Source organism: Salvia hispanica, chromosome 3 (genome assembly GCF_029641045.1).
Source record: "Salvia hispanica isolate PSC_SH4W2 chromosome 3, Shi_PSC_v1, whole genome shotgun sequence".
In the NCBI taxonomy this organism is placed as follows: domain Eukaryota; kingdom Viridiplantae; phylum Streptophyta; class Magnoliopsida; order Lamiales; family Lamiaceae; genus Salvia; species Salvia hispanica.
This window is the reverse complement of record NC_142694.1, coordinates 39,253,991-39,277,949: the sequence shown is the minus strand read 5'-3', so window position 1 is coordinate 39,277,949 and position 23,959 is coordinate 39,253,991. Positions and strand designations below refer to the sequence as shown.

General features: G+C 37.9%; 2 protein-coding genes, 1 non-coding gene and 2 pseudogenes across 4 annotated transcripts; 3 read left to right on the top strand and 2 right to left on the bottom strand.

The window, feature by feature from the left end:
* Positions 1-6,571, top strand: LOC125209948 (uncharacterized; annotated as a pseudogene). The gene is made up of 6 exons (XR_016136266.1): positions 1-410; positions 1,673-1,839; positions 2,453-2,599; positions 2,821-2,994; positions 4,403-4,927; positions 5,861-6,571. The product of XR_016136266.1 is annotated as an uncharacterized LOC125209948 (transcript).
* A 2,222-nt stretch (positions 6,572-8,793) lies between these two features.
* LOC125209947 (exocyst complex component EXO70C2 pseudogene) lies at positions 8,794-10,920 on the bottom strand (annotated as a pseudogene).
* A 517-nt stretch (positions 10,921-11,437) lies between these two features.
* Positions 11,438-11,509, bottom strand: TRNAQ-UUG (transfer RNA glutamine (anticodon UUG)). The gene has a single exon. It is a non-coding gene; the product is annotated as a tRNA-Gln (tRNA).
* A 1,384-nt stretch (positions 11,510-12,893) lies between these two features.
* On the top strand, positions 12,894-16,891 carry LOC125216664 (putative protein S-acyltransferase 7). The gene is made up of 5 exons (XM_048118422.2): positions 12,894-13,149; positions 14,328-14,510; positions 14,777-15,070; positions 15,808-16,041; positions 16,104-16,891. Exons 1-5 carry the CDS (start codon positions 13,063-13,065, stop codon positions 16,614-16,616), a joined length of 1,311 nt encoding a protein of 436 aa, XP_047974379.1. The 5' UTR covers positions 12,894-13,062; the 3' UTR covers positions 16,617-16,891.
* A 1,822-nt stretch (positions 16,892-18,713) lies between these two features.
* Positions 18,714-22,941, top strand: LOC125213303 (uncharacterized protein At2g33490-like). Its single transcript, XM_048113769.2, has 10 exons — positions 18,714-19,059; positions 19,577-19,649; positions 19,934-20,008; positions 20,616-20,677; positions 20,760-20,828; positions 20,921-20,949; positions 21,030-21,237; positions 21,336-21,545; positions 21,620-22,610; positions 22,780-22,941. Exons 1-10 carry the CDS (start codon positions 18,946-18,948, stop codon positions 22,788-22,790), a joined length of 1,842 nt encoding a protein of 613 aa, XP_047969726.1. The 5' UTR covers positions 18,714-18,945; the 3' UTR covers positions 22,791-22,941.
* Positions 22,942-23,959: the final 1,018 nt, after the last annotated feature.

Sequence of the window (23,959 nt, the reverse complement as noted above, 5' to 3'; positions counted from 1 at the left end):
ATGTCATCGAGAGATAGATTATACCGGGAAGTTAACAGAAACAATTGGGAGGAAGTGATCAGAGCATACAAAGAAAGCGAAGAATTGCATACCTTCAGAATGGGCAACTCCTGCGACACCGCGCTGCACATAGCCATCTCTAACGGCGAGGCGTCCATCGCGAAAGCGCTCGTCGATATCGTCTACCAAACAAAAGGAGCCCTCTGGGCGTACAACAAACGCGGCGACATGCCTCTTCACCTTGCTGCCCATCTCGGCAACGCTGACTTGTGCCATTGCATCGTCGCCGCCCTCCACGGCCGGAAGGAGTCGTTTTATGCCCTGCACTCGCTTTGTGTAGGTGATGAAGGGTACCGTTATTGCAGGGGAAGAGACGGAGACACTATTCTGCATGCCTGCCTCGAAGGGGGGTATTTTCGTCTCTTTCCATCTCATTTTTCCATTTCTTCAAAATTACTACTCCATTCGTCTCAACTAAGTTGAGTCGTATTCCTTTTTTGACTAAAAACAAAACATCCAATCACTATTACATTATTCTATTACCTACTTTACCGTCTCTTTATCTTTCATACTTTATTCATCTCTCCTATTTTTCGACATAACTTTTTAATCTTCGTGTCCAAAAGTTATGTCTCAACTTAGTTGGGACGGAGGGATTACTATCATTAGCCCTTATTAAAAATATGGAACATTTAATAAGGTACTCCATTCGTCCCGCTTAAGATGACACGTTTTTCTTTTTAGTTTGTCCCAACTAAGATGACACATTTCCTTTTTTAGAAATTTTCTCTCTCCGATTAATACACTCAACCACTTTTTCTCACTCATATTAAAATATTCATATTTCTTTATCTCTCTACTTTAATATTTACACTCACCTTTTCTCTCTCCAATTAAACATTTTAACCAATAATTTCTAAAACCCCGTGCCGGCTAAGCAATGTGTCATCTTAGCCGGGACAGAGGGAGTACTAACTTTTATGTTAATCTAATCATCTTAGAGCACTCATCCCATTGTCGTGCGGGATAGCCCTATTGCGGCTTCAGCCATGGGACGGCTCCGGCAGGCACCAATGGGACGGAAGTTATAACGTACATCCAATCACGTGCCGGCACGTGGCACGAAACATTCAATATTGTAAACACTAAAATGCAATATATATGTGTAGGAGTTACAAATAGATTTCGGCATATTGCATTTTAGTTATAGACAGATTGCATTTTTTTTTGTTGAGTTCTATATTAAAGATATAGAGTGTTTAATTTGTATTTTATATATAGACAGATTATAGTTTATTTTGCATAGACAATTTATGTTAAAATGCAAAACTTAACAATATAAAATGCAATTTGCAGAAATCCATCTACAATTTCACAAATGTATATTGCATTTTTGTATTTACAACATTACATGTTTTGTGCCACGTGGCAGCACGGGATTGGATGTACGTTGTGACTCTAATTATGGATGCACCCTAATGCTCCCCTATAATTCACTGCAATTTATTTTTTAACTATTTAATAAATACCAATAATTAAAATAAATTAAATTGGAGGGTTGTTAGAAAAGCTGTGAAAAGGTGTTAGAAGAGAGAAGGTTGTGGGAGGACTCTTCCTACTGTGAATGCTTTTATGTTTCTCTTATTTTGTACCTGTGGAATTCATTTCTTTGAATCTTTTTGGTTGCAGATTTGGCTTATGATATTATGACAGTCTACAATAAGCTAGTTGCAGCTCGCAACAAGGACGGTGTGTCGCCGCTACATATTCTGGCGAACAAGCCATCTGCCTTTGAAAGTGGAAGCAAAATTAGAGGCATTGATAAACTCATCTATCATTGTGAGTCTTTAAATAATTTTTATTTATCAGGAAAGTAATATTGTTGGAGACTATAATTCTTATTTAAGGAAATACGATTCCTCTTAGACTATCTATATTCATTAATCAAATTCAATAAGTAGTTACATTAAAACTTTCTAGAGAGGTTAATAGACATACTAATAAAAATTAGTAATAAATACTATAATAATTTATTATAATTATAATTAAGTATGATTCATAATTCTAAAATTAGTTTAATATTCTCCTAATGAATATCAAATAATAATAATAATAATTTGTAATCACGTCAAACTTTTCTTGATAAGTTATTAATTAAAAACATTATAGCAATAAAAAAGTATAATAATAAAACTATTACTATTATAATCAAGAAATTGAATTACTTTCACAGACAAAATCATGACAAACAAACGTGGCCATGGGCGCACAGTAAAATTTAGCACTGAAATCGTGAACCGAAAACTTTGTGGCTACCTTCATCGTACCGATTTTGAAGCATTTTTATTGCAACATTGGACAAAGAATGAGTTTGTTTTGATTTTATTTTTGTTTTGTTAATATAAGAACCTCTATTAACGGTAGCATGGTTTTTGAAAATTCCTTGTCAAAGGCATATTTGTTGATAAGGTGCCTCATTCGATGATGCCCAATCAAGCTGCGGCGGATCTTCAATACAAGGAAGATGCAAATTATCCAGAGAATTATCATACCTGCCTCGTAACCTTCAATCAACTGTGGAATATATTGCGAAGGCTATGTAAGTATATACTCTCCCCTTTTCTAAAAATAGAAACTTGGAAAATGGCTCGGGTTTAAATGCAATATTAGTAAAGTAAAATGGAGATGGAGTGAATGTGTACGTTATTTGTAGTGTTTTGTGGTATTGTGGGTCCATGCGTGAAATATTTTTGTGATACCGAACAGTTAATTTGAAATTATAAGGTTTAAACCTAAAGCTTTTTTTGTATTTTTTCGCAGTGAACAGTCACAGCAGCCAGAAACACGACGAAGAAAATATAGGCAATGACAAGAAAGCGAAGCTCGAAACTCCAAAAAACGGTTTTGTTGACAAACTAAGTGAGCATTCAGAACTAAATAGTAGTAGTATTACTTGTAGCCTTTATTTCGAAAAGTTGTATCCTGCTCAAAGAGGTTTCATTTCAATAAAATGGAAAAAATACATCAATTTTGATCAAACTTTGATTTGTAAAAAATTGTCCTACCTGTAACTGTGTAAGGGTTGAGTTTGCTACCTCCTCCTTTGTTTTCAGTGATTGTCTTGTGTGGAAGCAGGACTGCAAATGCAGAGCGACGCCAATATGAATGGGATAAAAAAGGTCAAATACTAACTTCTTTTTTCGTTAATAAATATCAATAATGGTTTCTCAATTACCCTCATAGTTGTGATGATTCAAACCCCCAATTTATTGATCGGAAGGAAAATGTCTTACCACCTAAGTTGTGTATCATTATCATTATCATGCATGCCAAACTAATTTGTGCATAAAACTTTACTTATTTTGCAAATAAATACGTACCCATCTTACACTAATTAAATCACGTTTAATATAGACACTAATAATATAGTAATACTGCCTCAATTAATGTCGACATGTACGTGTGTAGCATATTTTATATTTTTATATTGAACCTTAAATTTGTACAACTAAACTAAGTTAATTTCATTTGTTCTATCCGTAGAGGAATTAACCTAACGCGTGGCCAATGGACATGAAATCCTTCCCAAGACCTACGTCGTTTTTATTAACTTTGTCAAGTTAATATCCAAACCAATGCTGGCAATCCTTGGAATAGGTACGTTGTATTCACTCTATGAAATCAAAATCAAATAGTACAAATTTGATATTTTAAAAATATTTAAGGGGCTGTTCGGTACCATGGAACTGAGCCTACGGAATTTCCAATTCCAATGTTTGGTAGTACAAAGTATCCATTTGGATTTGAAATTGAATTAAAATTCAAAAAAATTCTAATTAATTCCATAATTTGAACTTCATATCCAAGGAATATGATCAAAACAAGAATGCATTTAAATCCAGAAATGCAGCCCAAGTCTTGGCCCTAGGATTAAATGATCTAATGGTCAATAATTAACCAAAAGCACGGAAGGTCATAATTAAGTAGTTTTAGGTCATATTATAATATTTGGGTTTAATGTCATTTTAAGATCATTTTAGGTCATGCTTTGTTAGCATGACCTAAAATTAAACAAAGTATGACCTAAAAATGTCCTACGTATGATTTGGTTCTGCATTTCTGTATTTAAATCTAGTTTTCATAAATCAAAACCCTCCAATCAAAAGTAGATAATTAGAATTCCAAATAGTTAAAGTACAAACAACACACACATACTACACATGCACTTCATATCAATTTTTTACATCATTATTACCGAACAAAATATTTAAAGTTGAATTACGGTTCCATAAAATTTTAATTCCAATTCTGTATACGAAGCGGAGCCTAAATGGATTTGGATTAGATCAAACTCCAACGAAACCTAACTAAGTTTTGAGTTGTGTGATTCCAATCTTATCAGGCTCAAAACGAGTGGCCGAGATTAAAGAGAAGAAGACAAGACATTTTTGGTCAATCCAAATTTTGGGGAAACTTGTAAATGGCGTCTCAAATCTAAGTCAATACGACGGAATGCGCCCCGCCAATAAAAAACCCGCCATTGGTTATAGTGAAGAGAATCTATATGACGACGACGACGACGCCAACGACATCTGCGAAATTGCTGCCACCTCTGATGCAGAGGTGGCGACGCCCATCCTCGACGCGGCCAAGAACGGGATAGTCGAGATGGTGGAGGGGATTTTGGCGCGGGTTCCGGTGGCGATCCACGACAAGAATGTTGAAGGTAAGAATGTGGTTTTGATTGCAGTGCAGTATCGGCAGCCACACGTGTACAAGTTCTTGGTTGATTGGGACAAAATGAGAGATACGATCCTTTTGGAAACTGATAAGAAGGGCAATAGCGCATTGCACCTTGCTGCTATGGCTGGTGAGTATAAGCCATGGCTCGTTCCTGCTCATGCAATGGGAGCTCAAGTGGTATCAGGTATATACCATACTAGCTTTAAGGTTAAATGAACAAAAAAAACCATGAAATTTGGTAAAATTGTGGTCTATCTCGTAACTTTAAAAACGGTCAATTATATCATAACTTTGACTTTCTTTTCAATTGTCTCATATTCTATGATTTGGGGAAAATTATGCACTCTCTCCGTCCCAAGATAAACAAGTTGTATTTCTTTTTGAGATGTCTCGTAAGTGAGTCATTTCTATTTTAGCAAAAAATCATCTCTTACTTTATTCTCCGCCTATTTTATTACCTCTTCACTCCTCTATTTTTCTCTCTCAAGCTTTACTCTCTCCACTTTAACTATTTAAATATTAATTCCTTAAATCTCATGCCCAAAAGAAGTGTTTCGCTTATCTTGGGACAAAGGGACTATCTATGATTTTGGCAAACGAAAAATATTATGCGAACTAAACATTTGGTTATTTAAATGACGTCGTTTATTACATTTAGTCAATTATGTCTTTAATTTTTACACATACACGCATTACACGTAGCATGATGAAATTTTTTGTTATGAGACAATTGAGAAAAATATCAAAGTTATGACATAATTGGCCATTTTTTATAGTTACAGATAAATCGGAATTTGACCAAACTTCATATATTTTTTTCGAATTTACCCTAGTTTAAAATGCTCTCTTTACACTAATGTGATGTGAGATAATTGTTATATTCATTTGTTTCATTTACCAACACTCTTCCTCAAACCTTAGAAGGATTGAATTTTTTTTTTATGATTGGATTGACCCAGTCTTCCATCATAAACCAAATTCTTTTAGCCTAGATATATTGATGGTCCTTTCTTTTTTCTTTCTTTTTTTATAGTCTAACCGGTTAGACTTATATGGTGATTTCAGTTTTATCTAAATAGTTTCTTCCATTTGTTTGTTGAATCTCAATTGGGTGCAGTTTGTGAAGAAGTCGATGCCAGATCGCCCCGCTCGGAACGGGTCGAAAACCCCGAGGGAAATATTCTACCAGACCCACGACGGCCTCGCCAAGGAGGCCGGCAAGTGGCTCACCAGCACCTCCCAGTCCTGCTCCGTGGTGGCGAGCCTCATCGCCACGGTGGCCTTCTCCACCTCCGCCACAGTCCCGGGCGGAGGTGGCACCCCAAACTGGGAAAACGAGATGGCCTTCAGCATCTTCTCCATCTCCTCCCTCCTCGCCCTCTGCTTCTCGGTGACCTCCTTGATCATGTTCCTCGCCATCCTGACTTCTAAATTCCAGCAGAAAGACTTCGGCACGAACCTGCCGAGGAAACTGCTGGTCGGGCTGACGTCGCTCTTCGCCTCCATAGGTTCGATGCTGCTGTCTTTCTGCGCCTGCAATTTCTTGATCCTCAAGAATAAAGTGCATTACCCTGCTTTCCCGTTTTATCTCGTGGCCTGCTTGCCGGTGATATTGTTCGCCGTTAATCACTTCCCGTGGTACTTTGATCTCCTTTGGATTACAGCTAGGTCTGTACCCCAGCGAAGTCCAAAGTGATAGTATATACTACCTATGAACTATTCCATACTTTCTTTTCTATATACTCCTAGTTTGTAATAAATGTCATCGACTGACTTGTGATCTTATATTTGTTGGAATTGATGTAATACGTGGAATAATTAATTTACTCCCTTCATCCCAAGAAAGATGATCCCTTACCTAGAACTGCCCAAAGTATACCAAACCGGCGGTTAAAACCAAAACCGTGAGAATTTACTCGAATCGAAACTGTCGAGTTTTGAACCATGGTTCGATTCAGGTTCAAAACAATTCGAACCGAAACTGTGCCGGAACCGCCGGTTCTGGGCGGTTTCAAACCGGATACGCGAAAAACTGCTGAAAAACCGTGAAACTAAGCCGGAACCGCAAAAGGCCGACAGGTCGGAACCGTGAAAAATCGTAAAAAACCATCGAAAAACCGCCGGTTCAAAACCGAAACCAAAACCGCCGGCTCGGAACCGAACCAAAACCGCCGATTTTGGAACCGGAACTGTAACCGCGAAACACCCTCGCGGTTCAGGTCCGGTTCGGCAATTTCCAAAATCGGAACTGGCGGTTCCGGAACCGTGGGCACCTGTACCCTTACCCCTTTCTTGGACGGTACAGGATTTGATGTAACTTTAATTTTTGTGTTAAGTAGAGCGAATAATATAAAAGAGAGTGAATTTTGGAGAGTAAATTGGACTCATAGATGCAAATTTATAAATTAACACATGATATTTTATAAATATACCTAATAATGAATAGAATGGTGAGAAAATACACGAATGCATGAGAAGGAAAGATATAGTTACTATTATAAAATGTAAAATATGTCCTTATTCAATCAATCCAACAACAAGAGTCGACTTTGTGAATGTAAAGGAAGAGATAACGATTTCAAACTTTAGGAAGAAGATAAAAATCTAGATATATTTTATTGCATGAAAAAATTATTTAGAGTATAATCTTATTATGTTACTCCCTTGGTCTTGTAAAAGACATCTCCCAACAAATCAATATACCATTAATCAATCAACATATTTATAGTATATTCTGATTCTACAATTAATTATTGCATCTATCCCAAGGAAGATAACTAGGCCTGCTTAACCGGTTCTCCGGTTCTCGGGTACCCGGTACCGGAACCGGAACCGGAACCGGTCGGGTAATTGAGGAACTGGGAACCGGAAAAACCGGTTCCGGTTCCGGTTCTTATGCTTTTGAAAATTCCGGTTCCGGTTCTACCCGGAACCGACCGATTCTTACACGGAACCGAATAATATATCAATTTTAGATATTATAAAATTTAAATATAAATTAAAATAATAAACTAAGCATATTTCATTTGTTTTATTATTCATAAAATATTTTTGATTATCCTATTAGCAAAAGTGATTACTGCCTTTCAAAAAGAAAGTATTACTTTTTGTGATCAATCTTCAATTTTTCGCACCTTTTATTAGATCAAAATTATTTGTTGATTCGCTCCTATTATGATAACTCAAAAATAATTGAAATTTTTAAAAAATAACTCATAATTAATTAAGATTTTTTTATTATAAAAAATCAAGTTTAAAGTGAATGATTAAATGTATTAATATATCGATTTTTTTCTAAAATCAAAATAGAGTAATTAAGATTTTGGTCTTTTGAATATTATTGCCTTAATAGAATATTGGTTTCGTATTTTGTCGTGTATAGATTGTAATTTTTAGTGTTAGATTTTTTTAGTAATTTATTAAATTATTGTTTTAAGTATTTAATATTGGTTGATGCATATTGTTATCTTGTTGATTTGCATTTTTTGTATTTTTTGTGTTTATTTGGACTTTTAGGTATTAATTATTTTAGGTATTTATTGAATTATAGTTTTTAGGTATTGGAATATTGGATTATGAATATTGTTATTTTGATGATTTGTATTTATTTGAATTTTTCGGTATTAATTGTTATATTTCTATATGTTGAATTATTTAAAAAAAATTAAAATTGAAACTACAAATCGGTTCCGGTTCCGAACCGGAACCGACCGGTTCTTATCCGGCCGGTTCGAAACCGAAACCGGCCGGATCCGATTCCGGTTCCGGTTCCCAAATTTATGATAATTTGTAACCGGGTACCTGGTCAACCGGACCGGGTAGAACCGGAACCAGCCGAATAAGCAGGCCTAAAGATAACTTTGGACGACACAAGATTTTATGTAATTTTATTTTGTGTGTTAAGTAGAAAGAATAAAGTAAGAGAAAAGAATTAAAATTGAGATTAATTGATTTCTATTTTTAATAATAGATCATTTTGATTGAGATAAATTAAAAATGAAAATGAGTCATTTTCGATGTGAGAAAGGGTGTAATAATTAACATTACAACTTTTCCATTCATTGAAGTTGTACATTGTACAATTAAAGTATTATGATGAATGAAGTTGCGATTGGTATGTACAACACAAAAAAATTTAATTAAATACATAAAAAATCCTTGTTTGAATCACTTCTTGCCATCAAAGAGCTCCTCAATCGAATTCTCAACGTCCTCTCCTTGATACTTGACGTACTTTTCTGTCTGTCTCCCCGCCGTAAACACCTGGTTGTACCTCCCTAGAAACGATCGGTACGCCGGCACCACCATGTTCGATATCGAAACCCTAAGCTCCGACTGTAATTGCTCGTCGCAGACGACCCAGGTCGTCTGCGTCCGGCTTATCTCATCAAACATAGCATTAAAATTTTTGAATCTCTCCTTGAGCACCGGCTTCGACACCTTCCCATGGGACGTGAGGCCGTCCGGGTGGAGGTAGCTCAGCAGTTTCCCCCATGTCTCCCTCTGATACACCTTGTGGTACTGCCTCAGATCGGACGACTTCTTTCGGCTATACACGTCTCCGATTAGGCTACCTATCTCGTTCGAACCTCGTACCTTCTGCAAGACGTATCTCCCGTTGTTCATCAAGAAGATCGCGCCGAGGGCGTGGTCCTTGTAGAGCTTTGACTTTGCCTCCATGTTTTCGTCGAGGAGCTCCATGATCTTGATCATGTGCGCCGCGAACGGGGAGGAGTTTGAGCCAGAGCCAGAGCCAGACTCCTCCCTGTGGTGGTGCTCCTTGAAAATGTGCTCTAGGGTTTCCTTATACTCGCAGGCGAGTTTGATGTAATTCATTGTGTATCGTGTAAGAGGGTGGATGGCACCGCCTGGGACGGGCGTCTTGCCGGCGTCCGTCCGGATGGAGGTCTCCAGCTCTGAGAACATGGAGGTGATGGCCTCCCCGAGGCGGCATCTGATGATGCTGCTTTCGGTGTTGAGGTCATTGCGCCAGTCCTGTGGGACGTCCTCCCCGCCCAGGGCGGGGATGACGTCCCGTAGGGCCTCGTACATGTCGAGGAACTTGAAGAGCTTCTCTGAGGAGCTCTTTGTGAGCGCGACAGCCCCTGCAAAGTTTAGGACTGCCGCGCTCACACACTGTGTCAGTGCAAGGTGGAGGTGTCCTGACATGGCAGGGCGTTCTGGGAAGACTGCCCTTGTCAGGCTCCCCTCGCTCGCCAAGAGCGAGGGGCAGTGCTTGAATATCCTGATCCACGAGATGATTTCTGTCTCTAGAGTCTCCCATTGCATCTTGTGCACGTCGTCGATGCTATGCTTCTCGAACCCTAGCTTGTGGAGGGCCGCATCGAGGGCGACCCGCCGCGCGACGAAATAGGCCTCGCGGCACTCCGTGTCATACTCGGTCACCGTCATCAGCTTCGACAGCCTTATCAAGTTGGAGAGAACCTCGTCTTCGTATCCCGGGAAGTTATTATCTTCCTTGGAAGGAGGTGGCGCCTGCTGCTCAGGCGCCACCTCCTCCTCTGACGGGGGCACGACAGCGACTTCCCCTGCCGTGCCCTCGCCTCCATTTTGTGGAGGATTGGAGTCAGGGAACCTGTGCTCATCCAGAAGGTCCTTGAACTCCTCCTCCACGTAGGACATCGCCTGCTCGATCACGGCGCTGATGCGGTTGATCGAGCGGGCGATGTTGGGCTGCGCGGAGTACGCCAAGAGGGCCGTGGAGAGGGAGGAGAGGCGCGTGATGGCGTCGAGGAACGACGCCGACTCCTCCTCCGGCACAGAGCCCCATTTGACGCTCTCGTCGGAGGAGTCGTAATCGGCGACTCTGGCCTCCACCATGAGCGAAAACTGCTTCACAAAATTGGGTACATCTTGCGGTAGAGATGATTCGCCACCGCCGTCTTCTGGTTTCGGAGCAGACAACGTGGCGAGATATCCATCGACTTCTTGAGAGAGCTTGTCGATGTTGAGAGCGGAAGGAGGCGGCGGTGGATCTTCTTCTCCTTCTTTAGCTTCTGATTCAACCGCCGCCGCCGCCCCTTCGCCGCCCTCCTTGTTCTCTTCATCGGCTGTTTTCGCCGGCTTTTCTTCGTCTGTGGATTTTGATTCTGCGCCGTTGATTTCAGCTTTGCCTTCTTCGCTGTCGTTTTCAGGCTTAGGATTGTCGGAATCCATGGCGGTTTGTCGGTGAATTGGAAAGGCTTGTCAGATTTGCCAAGTTTCAATGGATCGGTATGAAAGAGTGATCCTTCAAGCAGTAATTTTCGATTATTTTTTTAATTTTTGCGTGGGTATTTGGGAAGTTTCGGAAAACAGAAATGGTGGTTATGGCAGTTAGATTTGGCAGAGCTAAAGGAGGAGGAAATGTGGACAGAGAAAATGGTGGAAATATTGCTTTGGAGAGGGAGAGGGAGATGGTAATGCTATTTTAGGGAGTATTATAAAATATAATCACACTCCACATACCAATTTTACCATTATTATCACCACCATCTTTGCATGAAATATATTTGGGAAATTGTTTTTATTTATATAAATTTATCATTGGTTGAAAATTTTGAAATTTGAAAATGTAGTTATCAATTACTTACGATTTAAGATGATGGCAAATTGGCGATTTTAATATATACTATTTGTCTTCAATTCACATCTAAATGAGTTAAATTCAGTTAAAAAAATTAATGAAAACAAAAGGTCTCACCGGGATTCGAACCCAGGTCGCTGGATTCAAAGTCCAGAGTGCTAACCACTACACCATGAAACCAATTCATGATCATGATAACAGTATTTATTGATTGTATCGATAGATCTTTGTGTCCAAACTCCAAGTTTTGGCGTGCATTTCCTGCATTTTGGCCTTCCCGAGAGGGTGTGCGCAAAGGGGCATGCGACGCTGTGGAGAACGAGCCGCTGAAAAGTGTCGCAGTTGCAGCTCTTGCGCTATATTGTTTTTATTATGTATCGATAGTACATAAAGAAGGCGATAGCTTGTTGGGAGAAGAAATGTCTTTCTTGCTTATTATAAATATTGTTTTTGAAGTGAGCATCTAGTTGTTGATGCACTAAAATGTTATGCAGAAGTTTGAGAGTATATATCAAAGTAAAAGCTTACTACACACATTCATGATCTATAGAGAATCAACTCAAGAAAAATCATTTTTGTCAATTTAATTTGGAAAACACTTCATTAATTAATAAGTTTGAGGGTTGAAGATCTGTAGAGCATAGTTTTCGGGACAAAAGATAAAACAAGGGTTAATTTTATTATAGATAGTGTACTAGAAATGAAAGGAAGTAAAATGCTACTATAAATCAACATTGTTTTGAGTATCACCAACACATAACGTTTTTTTATGTAGATATAACATTTGAAAACTAAGAATTTCGACCATAATTCATGAGTGACTAAATTTGACTACTTAATTAAAAATTTCTATCTTCAAAATTGAATTTTTACATTATAGTGAAAGAGAGAATTGGAATTGGAATTGGAATTGGAATAAACTTAGAAAATATAAATCAATGTTGGGAGTAGAACTTCTTCATAAATAAAAATCCCGACTTTGAATGCAATGAAACTCAATGCGCCGTAAATAAATTAATCCTCAAATTCGAAAGGAAAATTGGTCTCTAAAACCATGAACTTTGCCTAAAATTTGGTATTTTCCATGAACTTTGAAATTGGTATATAATATCACGAACTTTGCATTTTGTTTGGTATTTCCCGAACTCACTCAAATAAGATATTTTCATCAAAATCTTATTTAACATAGGCAACCGTGATATGTTTTATAATATTTGAAACCACTTTTTAAGTTCATAACATGTAGCATAAAAAGTCACGTTGAAAACCACGTTGATTTAATTGTGTCAAGTATGATAAAAGCCTCGTAAGTTAGTCAAATATAGTAATAAACATGTCGTGGGAAATACCAAACAAAATGCAAAGTTTGTGATATTATATACCAATTTCAAAGTTCATGAGAAATACCAAATTTTAGGCAAAGTTCATGGTTTTAGAGACCAATTTCCCAATTCCAAAATGAAAATTTATTATTTTTGTAACTAGCGATTGGACTTGGGACCCACTGGCCAACTCAGCAGGCTCCAAGACAGTTCGGCGTTCCTGTATAGTGGCTCAAAAAGGAAGAAAAGAAAAAGGCAAAGAAAGTAGAAACAGGAAATATCAATTCCCATTTCCCCAAACACGCCCTTTTTCCATTCTCGCCGGGATTCTGCTCAGTTTAGTGTTGAAAACTGTTTATGGTGAGAATTAGTGGGAATTTGAGAGACAAGGCAGGACACTGAGGTCACAAAATGTATGTGGTTCCTCCCCCAAAAGAGTCCGGATCCGAAACCGGGTCGGGCGAGGTCCGGATATACCAGGCTTGGAAAGGAAGCAATGTGAGTTTTGATTATTTTCTTTTGATTAATTATATGTGTGTTGTGTTGTGGGATTGTTTGTTTCTGCTGATTTGGGCTTTCTGATTGATTCTTCTTTGTAAATTAGGGATGAGGGCATGTTTATTTGAGTTTAGTTTTTGCAGGGTTTTATTTGGGGGTTTTAGGGTAATGTTTGTGTTTTTCTTGCTGTATTGGTATTGAGGGAATTAGCAATCATGGAGAGTTTGATTTTAGGTGTTAAGTGTGCTAGCTCATCAAAGATTGGAGATGCTGCTGTGTATTAACTAAGTGCAGCGCGTTTAAGATGTAAAAGGACTTGGCTTTATGGATCAGTAATCACGGGTTTGGGTGTTTGATTTAGGTGTTTATTGTGGTAGCTCATTCATGATTCGGCTTGCTGCCTTGTGTTATCTAAGTGCGGCGTGTTTAAGATGTAAAAAGACTTGGCTTTATGGATCAGTAGTTGCGGTTTTGGATGTTTGATTTAGGTGTTTATTGTGCTAGCTCATTGGTGATTTCGGCTTGCTGCCTTGTATTTTCTAAGTTCAGCGCGTTTAAGATGCAAAAAGACTTGGTTTTATAGATAATTAGTTGTGGTTTTGGATGTTTGATTTAGGTGTTTATTGGGCGCTTATTGATGATTTGACATGCTGCCTTGTATTATCTAAGTGCAGCTAGTTTGAGATGTAAAAAGACTTGGCTATATTTGCAATGAGGGAATTAGCAATTGGGGAGAGTTTGATTTTAGGTTTTAACTGTGCTAGCTCATCAAAGATTCGACATGCTTCCTTGTATTATCTATGTTCACCGCATAAATATGTTATGGTAGTTCTTTTAATTTTCGAGCTTTTATTCTTGATGTTATGGTAGTTTTTTTTTTCGGGTTTTAGGTACCCTTGAGAGCCTTATTTAGGATTTGAGCGTTTATTAGTTTTTGTCAGTGTAAGGCCACTTATTAGTAAATTGAGAATTAGATGCCATTTAGTCCCGTAATTGCTGATAAGCTTTGTTTTCTATATTTGCATGATGTTAGGTGTGTTGTGAAGCTCAATAAACACACGGACTTATGCAATTGATTAACACTATGATTCATGACTCAGTGTTGCGTTGTTTCTTTTAGATTCTGCAGTGATGATCTGTTGTTGCTGAATGTTTCATCATTTGCTTTTCTATCGCAGAAATTCTTCCTTCAAGGAAGGTTTGTTTTTGGGCCGGATGTAAGATCACTGGCTCTCACTATATTCCTGATCGTAGCTCCCGTCTCTATTTTTTGTGTATTTGTTGCTCACAAGCTTATGGATGACTCCTTCGATAACTGGGGAGGATATGTTATGACAATCGCCATTGTTTTGACATCATGTGTACGTCCCCTCTCTCTCTCTCGCACACCCCCTCATCGTAGACATGTTTGTCAACAGTGGTAAATGACATTGTTATATAGTATTACTCGACTTTTCTCAAGTTCGTTTAAAGCCAACATCGTTTGAGAATCTCGAATCACTGCAGTAGTCACCTTTATTAGTTATTCTTCTTGTTTGGACTTTGATTTTAACCACGTTTTTCGCTCATTTACATGATGGTTTATTTCGTCGGTCGAGCTTTTCATGCCAAAGTGTTCAAATTTCAGGATTTGATGCTTCTCCTGCTGACCTCCGGAAGAGATCCAGGTATAATTCCCAGAAATGCCCATCCGCCCGAGCCTGAGGGTTGTGACGATAATAACACTGGAGGCTCTCAAACTCCACAGCTACGTTTGCCTCGTATTAAAGAAGTAGAAGTGAATGGCACCACAGTGAAGATTAAGTACTGTGACACCTGCATGTTATACAGACCTCCCCGTTGCTCCCACTGTTCGATATGCAATAACTGTGTCGAACGATTCGATCACCACTGCCCTTGGGTTGGACAGTGCATAGGACTGGTAAGTTAATTGCTTTGGTACATACTGCATACTTTAAGGGTTATTGGTCGATAATATCACGAATTATGCCCGAATTCCGGTTTTCCCCACAAACTTAAAATTTGGTCCTAGAAGTCATGAACTTTGATTGTGTTTTGGGATTTCCCTTGACGAAATCAAATAATATGTGGCTTGCCGGATAATCTAGGTGGACTAATTGGACCGGTATAACGATGTCGCTTTAAATAGATGTAACCGATGCCATTTCACGAATCACGCAAACATTGCTATTAAACCTTTGACCAAATATAATTAGGCTTCATATCTAAAAATTTTCTTGTTCCTAGATGAAATTAAGGGTTGAGTGTTCAGTATCCAAGTTTGTTAGTCATCTTCACCGAATTTCTTCCTCTTCTTAGATTATATTAGATTCGATTCAATAAATGTCACATATGAATCGGTAAAGGCCATGCATGATTCGATTTTTGCTGGAATCATCAATCTTGAGAAATTCCAAACATGATGAAAGTTCGTGATTTTTACGTTCCCCGGAATTTGACCACAGTTCGTGATATTAGTGACCGATAGCCTTTTTCTTTATAGTGGACACTAACGTTGACCTACGCTATAAGGTTCTTGCAAGTAATTCTTGTCTTTACGTTAAGCTTTGCCTGAAATTGCTATGTGTTTATGAATTTGGTTCGACTTCGAGAACTCCTGCACGTATATATTCTGAAGTTTACACTCTTTTTCTGCAGAGAAACTACCGGTTTTTCTTCATGTTTGTCTTCACTACCACACTACTATGTGGATACGTTTTCGGCTTCTGCTGGTTTTACATCAAAAGGATCATGATTAAAGACGATATATCTATCTGGCGAGCAATGATCAAAACCCCCGCCTCCATAGCTCTTATCATCTACACGTTTATCGCAGTTTGGTTCGTTGGCGGCCTTATGACGTTCCATCTCTACCTGATCTGCACAAATCAGGTGTGAAAATTCGTATTTTAATATTTTTTTGTGCAGGCATAAATATGCATCTTCGTTTGCAGACTACGTACGAGAACTTCAGATATAGATACGACCGTCGTGCCAATCCCTACAACAAAGGGTTGGTGCTGAACTTCATTGAGACACTCTGTGGCTCGATACCTCCATCAAGGAACGATTTTAGAGCCAAGGTGCCGAGGGAAGCTGCTCTACCCGCTCGGTCCGTGGCTGGTGGTTTTGACAGTCCTAACACGGGGAAAGGTGTGGACGACATCGAGATGGGGAGGAAGGGCGTGTGGGGGGATATTGGGTCGGTTTTAGATCAACACGAAGGCGAACTCAGTGGCAACGATGGGTTAAGCAGAAAAAGTGGCGGATTAGGCGAAATGCATCCGGAGACGAGGAGTGGAGTGGACGAGGGTGGTGGAGGCCGGGGTGGAATGCACTCGAGCTGGGGGAGAAGGGGTGGGAACTGGGAGAGGTCTCCCGAGATCCTTGCTTTGGCTTCTAGAATGGCGGAGACGAACCCGGGTGTTGGGAGCGGGAGCATCGCTGCGACGACGCAGCCGACTTAGGCAAGATTATGACATTGTTGGGACAAACCATTTTCTGATGGTGGTTGTGTGAGAATGGCTGTTGTTTAAGGTGGAGTGGTGTTTGTTTGTAGTGTATTCAAGTTTGTTTGCAATCTCTCTTTCAACTTCATTTGTAGTATTAACCATCCTATCATGTACAGAGTTCTATTCCAACTTATTTGAGTCGAATTTCTTACTTCGTTTGATGTAGTTAACTCATTGTTTTTTGCTACAAAAATCATACACTCTCTTTCTTATGTTATTTGCTTTAATCATTTTAGTCTATCTTCAGTTATCTATTTTATTCGTTACTCCACAATTTATTAGTGATTCATTTAAAGTATGTTCCTTTTGTTAGTTAGACATGTGACTATCTATATGTTAGGACGGTGTGTAATATATCTTATCAAAAATAATGAATGAGACTTTTCTACAAAAGTTGGTAAAGTAATTACATTTTGATATTAATAACAAAGTTGGCTTGAAAGTTCTTAATGGTAAAAAAATGCTTCACCTATATATATCATACCTATATACCTATAATAGAGTGGGGAATTTATTCCTAACTTCACGTTAATATGGGGCCTTAGTCACAAAAGGGAAATGCCATATTAAGACACATGCAAGTGAGGATGTGAGGATGAATCCACAATGTAATGTTATTGTAGTGGTTTTCTAATTTTATTTTATTTTTTTTATAATTTCGTGACATTTTCGGAGATCAAAACCTGATATTATACGTATTAGTATCATGGAGCCTCCATCAAGAGCTTTAGATATCGAACTCTAAAAGTTTGAGTTACTTATCTATAGAATTATTCAGTGATTTAACGTTATGTTGCATTTAAAATAAAAAATTTATGTAATTTTCAACAATAAAATTAAAAACCAAAATTTGGATATAATTAATGTATTTAAGCGTATCTAACCCATATATATTTTATTGATAAGAAGATACGACTAATTTTTTTTAGCATGTATAATTAAGCATTAAGATAATTCATTTCGAAGATTCTCAATTCTTATTGAAGCTAAGTCAAGAATTGATTAATTGTATTCCCATGCAAAAATCTTCGGCTTAATTAAATTCCCATCAACAGTTTCAACTTTCAACATATGGAAGAAAACTTTAATAAATGGGAGAACAAAGAAATGATTAAATAAGAGAAGTTTGACCATCTTTTAGGAGGGCAAACTAGTCAATAAAGCAATCATTGTATTTTCTCTTTTTTTAGCAGGACTACTCCATAGTCCCTTAGTTAGATAATCAGTCTCGTTTTTCTATTTTAATCCAATCAGCATTGACCGATAGAAATACGATCTTTATCACAGGCACTGAGTTCAATATCTCCCACGATATTTATCGACAATCAGTAAAAAGTCTGAATCTTCTTGGGCAAAATCGCAGAAAAATACAACGGTATAACACTACAATATTTAACGATATCTATTTTGACGATCAATATTTCCGTTTTTTTCATTTTGGTCCAATCAGCATGAGCTCTAGAGTGGGAGTACAGCCCTATCCACAAGCACCAAGTATGGTATTTCTCGAGGCTGTTTATAAGCAACCAACAAAAATTTCGTATTTTCTAGATGAAGATCACTAGAAAATACTCCCTCCGTCCCATAAAAGTTGAGTCGTATTCTTTTTCAGTCCGTCCCAACAAAGTTGAGTCATTTCTTTTTTAACTAAAGATAAAACATCTAATCACTCTTATTTTATTCCATCATTTACTTTACTCTCTCTTATCTTTCCTACTTTTTTCATCTCTCCTATTTATTTAATATAAATTCTTAATCTCCGTGCCCAAAAGTTTTGTCTCAACTTTTATGGGACGGAGGGAGTACAACGATATGAAATCAGTCACACTTTGTTACTACCATCTTCGCATGCACCGAGTCCAAGTGTAGGAAGACAGTCGCAAATTTGCAAATCTCCATCTATCCTATGTTCGTGTTTAGTTAAACTCGAAAATGAATCGCCTTACCAATTAAATTCGCCAATTCTCCATCTATCCTATGTTCGTGTTTATTCACGGCTAAAATTACCAAAAAGGACATGGAAGAAGAGACGTCTGTCAGTCTCCATTGCTAATTTTATTTACTTATTATAATAAGACTGTTTGTAACAGAAGCAGAAGAGCTGAATTTGCTTCCCACTTCTCCATCTCTCTCTCTAAATTATACACACTTTTCCCCCTTTCCTCTTCGCATAATATATTGCTGTTTGATCGATTGATTGATGTTGTTGTTGAAAAATTCCGGTTAGTCTCGTCGGATTTCATAGTTGTAGAGAGTGAAATTACTGCAGCTGGCTCTGACGGAGATGAAATCGCCTCTGGGGAAGCTGAGAAGATTGGGGCTGAGCAAGGGCGAGCCGGAGGAGGATTGGGATCACCATATCTCGGTGCATATAGATGGCTTAGCTCAAGCAGCAAAGGTGCAATCTAATTATTGCCCCCTTTGGTTTTTCCGCTTTTGATTGAGCTTTGAATTTGGCTCTGGTTGTAGTGAATCGAGTAGATTACCCCTCAATTCAGTCGTTACACCTCGTCGGAATTCAGATCCTAGGTCAATTTTGTGCATAGTTATGGTGCATTGCTTTTGATGCCAATGCTGACGACTTACTCCACTAATTTCTGTGGTTTGCTGATAAAATCTTACTTATTAGCTCTGATATATGTGTGAATAGTTGGCGTGGTGTTTGAAAAAGACGAGTGGAACTGAATTCATGTGTTTAGGATTTTTTTTGTTTTGCTTGATTTTAGAAAACTCGACTTAAGATTCAGCTTAGTTGCTATGAGTGAAGCGGCAAGCTTGTGAAGAAATTGTTGATAGTTCTTGGTGCTACTGCTTTTTGAGTTTTTATCATAATTGGAGTAGCTTCTCACCGTGTATGGGGAATTATGTACGTGTTTCGAGCTAAGTAGGCTGTATTTGCTGTGTTTTGTTCGCAGGATATGAAGGATATGAGAGCATGCTATGATGGCTTACTTTCTGCTGCAGCTGCTTCGGCAAATAGTGCTTATGGTACAATTTTTTTAATATGTTTATTTTGTAGCTCACATCCTTCTCTTTTGGATGGAAAGGATGGATTTTGCTTTGAATTGTGTTGTTATCTTGCTTGATAGTTGTCCTTTTTCTTTTGAAGTTTCAAAAACTTATGGATATAGTATCTAATCATTCGGACTGTTATCATTCAATTTAGAACATACTGTATATACTTACAGTATGTTAGTAGAACAAACATCTATGAATAATTTGTCCTTTTTAAAGCTTGTCTTACATGTGACAATGAACATATTATCCTACAGAGTTCTCAGAGTCGTTGATAGAGATGGGAAATTGTCTATTGGACAAAACTGCAATGCATGATGATGGAGAAAGAGGTGAGTGCCAGTGGCTTCAACTTATAGGCATTTCTTTGTTATTTATTGAATGAAATGTGAGTTATGATGTTTTTCACTTGGCTTTCTTTATATGGCTCGAAAAGATGAATGGATACATTAAACAAGAATATACTATGATATTTAATGATGTTATGCACAAGAACTGAGAGATAGATTAAGTCCAAGATATGCTGCTTGGTGCAAAAACCAATTGGATGTATAAGTGGCTTACTTCTGTAGCTTGTACATTTGTAGTCTTAAATTTTCTAGAGTTAATTTTGCAATTTTACTGATCATAATTGTAAACCAATTGAGTTTATTAGTTATGTTTGAATTCAATTGATTCAAGTACATCTTGAGCTTCCAATGGCTTATCATTTCTCATAAATTGTGACATTTTTTATTAACAAGAGTATAAGAAAATTATGAAATGTTGCTTTGCTTTTGATCTTGTGTTCTCTCAGTTTCTTTAACTCTAAATTTTGTTTCTTTCTGTAATTTTTTTATCAAAGCATTTTCCTTTTGCTTTTGGTGTGAATATAATTGGATGCTGCAAAATGTTGGGAAAACAAAGTAACTTTCTACAAGATTTTCTGTGATTGTGCAGGAGATGCAATATCATTGCTGGGAAGAGTGCAGCTTGAACTTCAGAAACTTGTTGATAGATATGTTAGTATTTGTTGTTATCAATCTCTTCCAATACTTATAAACCAAAGAATGTTAAGTTAACTCATCAATTCCTGTATTTCAGCGGTCTCATATTATCATGACAATTACACATCCATCAGAATCTCTCCTGAGTGAGCTACAGAAAGTGGAGGTCCAAGCACTATCCTACTTATTTTTATACCTATATTTGTGAATATTTTTATCCTATTATTCCAGGTAATTAACTATTCTTCATTGCTGCAGGAGATGAAATTGCAGTGTGACGAGAAAAGGTTTTTGCTCATTCCCTGCAGCTTTTTGCCAGATATTCTTCACCATTTTATGTTCTTATGCTTGCACGTATGAATCACAGAGAGATCTTCGAGTACATGTTGGGACAATTTAGAGAAAAAAGAAAATCACGACATGCGAAGGGGGAAACTTTTACATCAGAGCAATTGAAGGCGGTTTGTGATGAATATGATGAGGTTTCAAGGCTGTGCATTTTTCGTGTAGAATCATTGAAGCAAGGGCAGTCCCGGAGTCTTTTAACACAGGCAGCTCGCCACCATGCAGCACAGGTTTTTGTATTTTTATTGTTTTTTATTTTTATTAAGTCTTCAATTGTTACCCCCCAGAATTTTCATGTATGTTTGTTTTCGGCTTTTTTTGAAACCAGTTAAACTTTTTCCGGAAAGGACTCAAATCTCTTGAAGCTGTAGAGCCTCATGTTAGAAATATTGCAGAAAAGCAGCACATTGACTATGAGTTAAGTGAATTGAATGATGTGGACAGTTTTCAGACTAATGATGATGGAGAATTAAGTTTTGACTATAGCCTAAACAGGAAAGAGCCTGAAAATACTACCACGTCCAGGAATTCAATGGAGGTGAGCTTTTCAATGATCAAATTGTTAAACGTGTGTTTTTGTGTCTGAATTATCCTGTTACACTGAATTTGCAGCTAGATCAGATTGGTGTATCAAGTTCCCAAACATCACAAATAAAAAATCTTGAGATGCAGATAAGCTTTGGCAGAAACCAAGGGGATGTATACTTTAGCGAAAAACGTAGAGCAGGTACTCATTCTGCCCCATTATATGCTGAGAAGTTTGACCCTGCTGAAAGAATTAGAGAAATGAGGAATTCTGCACAGAAATATAGTAGACATGTTCTTCCCACTCCTGATAATGCAAAGAGTTCGACGAATAGCTCTACATCCCTGTCTGGCACCATAAGCTCTGGTGGGAGCTCAAAAAATCTGTGGCATTCGTCTCCACTGGACATTGAGAAGCAGAAGAAAATCGTAGAGAACCATATATCTGCACACAAGCTTCCAAAATCTCAGGTGCTAGCTGATGATAACAGCAACAAGAAGCATTTTCTCCCTCTACCCCCTTCTGTCCCGCAGTTGGACACACGGAGTGGATCTGATAGCCAAAAGATAAAAAGGCAAGCCTTTTCTGGCCCGATAGTCAGCAAATCATCTAACAAGCAGCCACTCGTACCCACCAGTGGACCTATCAGCTCTACTGAAGTTTCTGGATTACATGGTTCTGTTTCTGGTCTTCCACCACCCCCGTTGACTCTGCCTCAGAATGCTCCACCTCTGCCCGCATCTTCTCCCAAAATAAGTGAGCTTCACGAGCTCCCTCGACCCCCTGAACCTTTCGGCTCCAAGGCCATGCATTCTGCTGGGGCTATCGGACACTCAGCTCCATTAGTCAGTAGAAATCGAGAAACTTCTCCTACAAATAGGAACAGATACGTGTCATCAAAAGAAGGGTCTCCACTTCCTCTCCCGCAACTAACTGTCTCCAGAAGTTTCTCTATACCCTCTAGTAGTGAGAGAGCAACAGCATTTCATCCAGGCAAGACAGAAAATGTTCCTTCTCCCCCGTTAACGCCCCTATCCTTATCAACCATGAAGTCGCCAAACTCTGGTCGGATCAGAGGTATAAAAGTGAATGATTTTTTTAACAGTTATGTCTTCTACTATTATATACTATGACTACATCATCCGTATGCAGAACTCTCGAGTTTCACTTGTCAATCACGCATTTGAAATTACGTTATGAGATGAATACCCATCTGAATCCAAATCTAAAATTTTTGTCGATGCAGGTGGCAGCTGAAGTAACCTGCACCGGTCCACCAGCAGTTGCAGTTTTCTGGAGTTAACGTCTTACGGTATTTTACCCGCGTCTTTGCTGGGTGAAAGTTTGTATATATAATGTTGTGTTTACGTTGTTCTTACATTCGATTCGATCAATAACGTTTACTCCATCTGCGGCTTGAGTTTACTTTTGATTTTATTGATTGTCATACAGTTTATAATGGCATTATTATTTAGAGGGTATTTGGCTAACATAACTTATTTTAGGAGCTTACTCTGTCCGTCGGTGAATACCCGTCCTATTTTGACTTGGATTATGAGTTTAAAAAATGTAAAGGAAAGTGATAAAATAGAGTGTAAATCATATTATTAATAAGTCCTCTTTTGACTTGGATTCTTGAGTTTAAAAAATGTAAAGGAAAGTGATGAAATAGAGTGTAAATCATATTATTAATATAGGCTTTGAATCTATATATAGCATTTAATATGCGATAAATTAATAAAACATGAAAGAAATTGCAACACTTCTTCTTTTATTTATATTACTCCTTGATCATAAATTGGAGTAGTTTTCTTTCTCTAATATTGAAATTATTATATAAATTTATTATTTATTAAATCACAAAAATATAGGTATAAGTTGGTTATTCTATGGCCAATAAATTGACTTAATTGAAGTTGGCGTGCAAAAGCAGTACATAAATTCAAATTCCAATGTCCCACTTTTTTTTTACTTTTTATTTATTATTTTCATATGTTAATATTTGAAAATTAAAACCTTTGGCGTCACACGTTTTGAAGAAACGTTTACTAGAAAGGTACATAGAAAAGCGTCTTACTTGAAGAAGCGTTTTACTTGAAAGTAAATACTATAGAAAATGAAATTTTACTAGTAGCAGATCTTTCACTTTTACTGCGGCGGAGTGAACCCCAGCCCAAAATCAATCTCGGCCGCCGCCGCCGCCGCCCCCTCGGCCTCTGCATCTCAGGTTCTCTTCTTTTTATCTCTATGCTGCCATATATACACAGAATCGCATTTTCTGTAAATTTCTACTGTCGATGATGTTTGCATTTACTCCCTCAGAGTGATGCTTGAATTAAATCCGCTAATTAAAAAATTAATTTATCGGCTAATATTATTAATATATGTAGAATCCTAACATATTGATATCGCTTTTGTATGGTTTT

Bases quoted from the DNA above. Each gene is read 5' to 3' on its own strand.
- LOC125216664 (XM_048118422.2), top strand. From the start codon at position 13,063: ATGTATGTGGTTCCTCCCCCAAAAGAGTCCGGATCCGAAACCGGGTCG. The intron at 14,511-14,776 runs GTACGTCCCCTC...TTCAAATTTCAG, and splicing joins CCATTGTTTTGACATCATGT to GATTTGATGCTTCTCCTGCT. The intron at 16,042-16,103 runs GTGTGAAAATTC...CTTCGTTTGCAG, and splicing joins ACCTGATCTGCACAAATCAG to ACTACGTACGAGAACTTCAG.
- LOC125213303 (XM_048113769.2), top strand. From the start codon at position 18,946: ATGAAATCGCCTCTGGGGAAGCTGAGAAGATTGGGGCTGAGCAAGGGC. The intron at 19,650-19,933 runs GTACAATTTTTT...ATTATCCTACAG, and splicing joins TTCGGCAAATAGTGCTTATG to AGTTCTCAGAGTCGTTGATA. The intron at 21,546-21,619 runs GTGAGCTTTTCA...CTGAATTTGCAG, and splicing joins CGTCCAGGAATTCAATGGAG to CTAGATCAGATTGGTGTATC.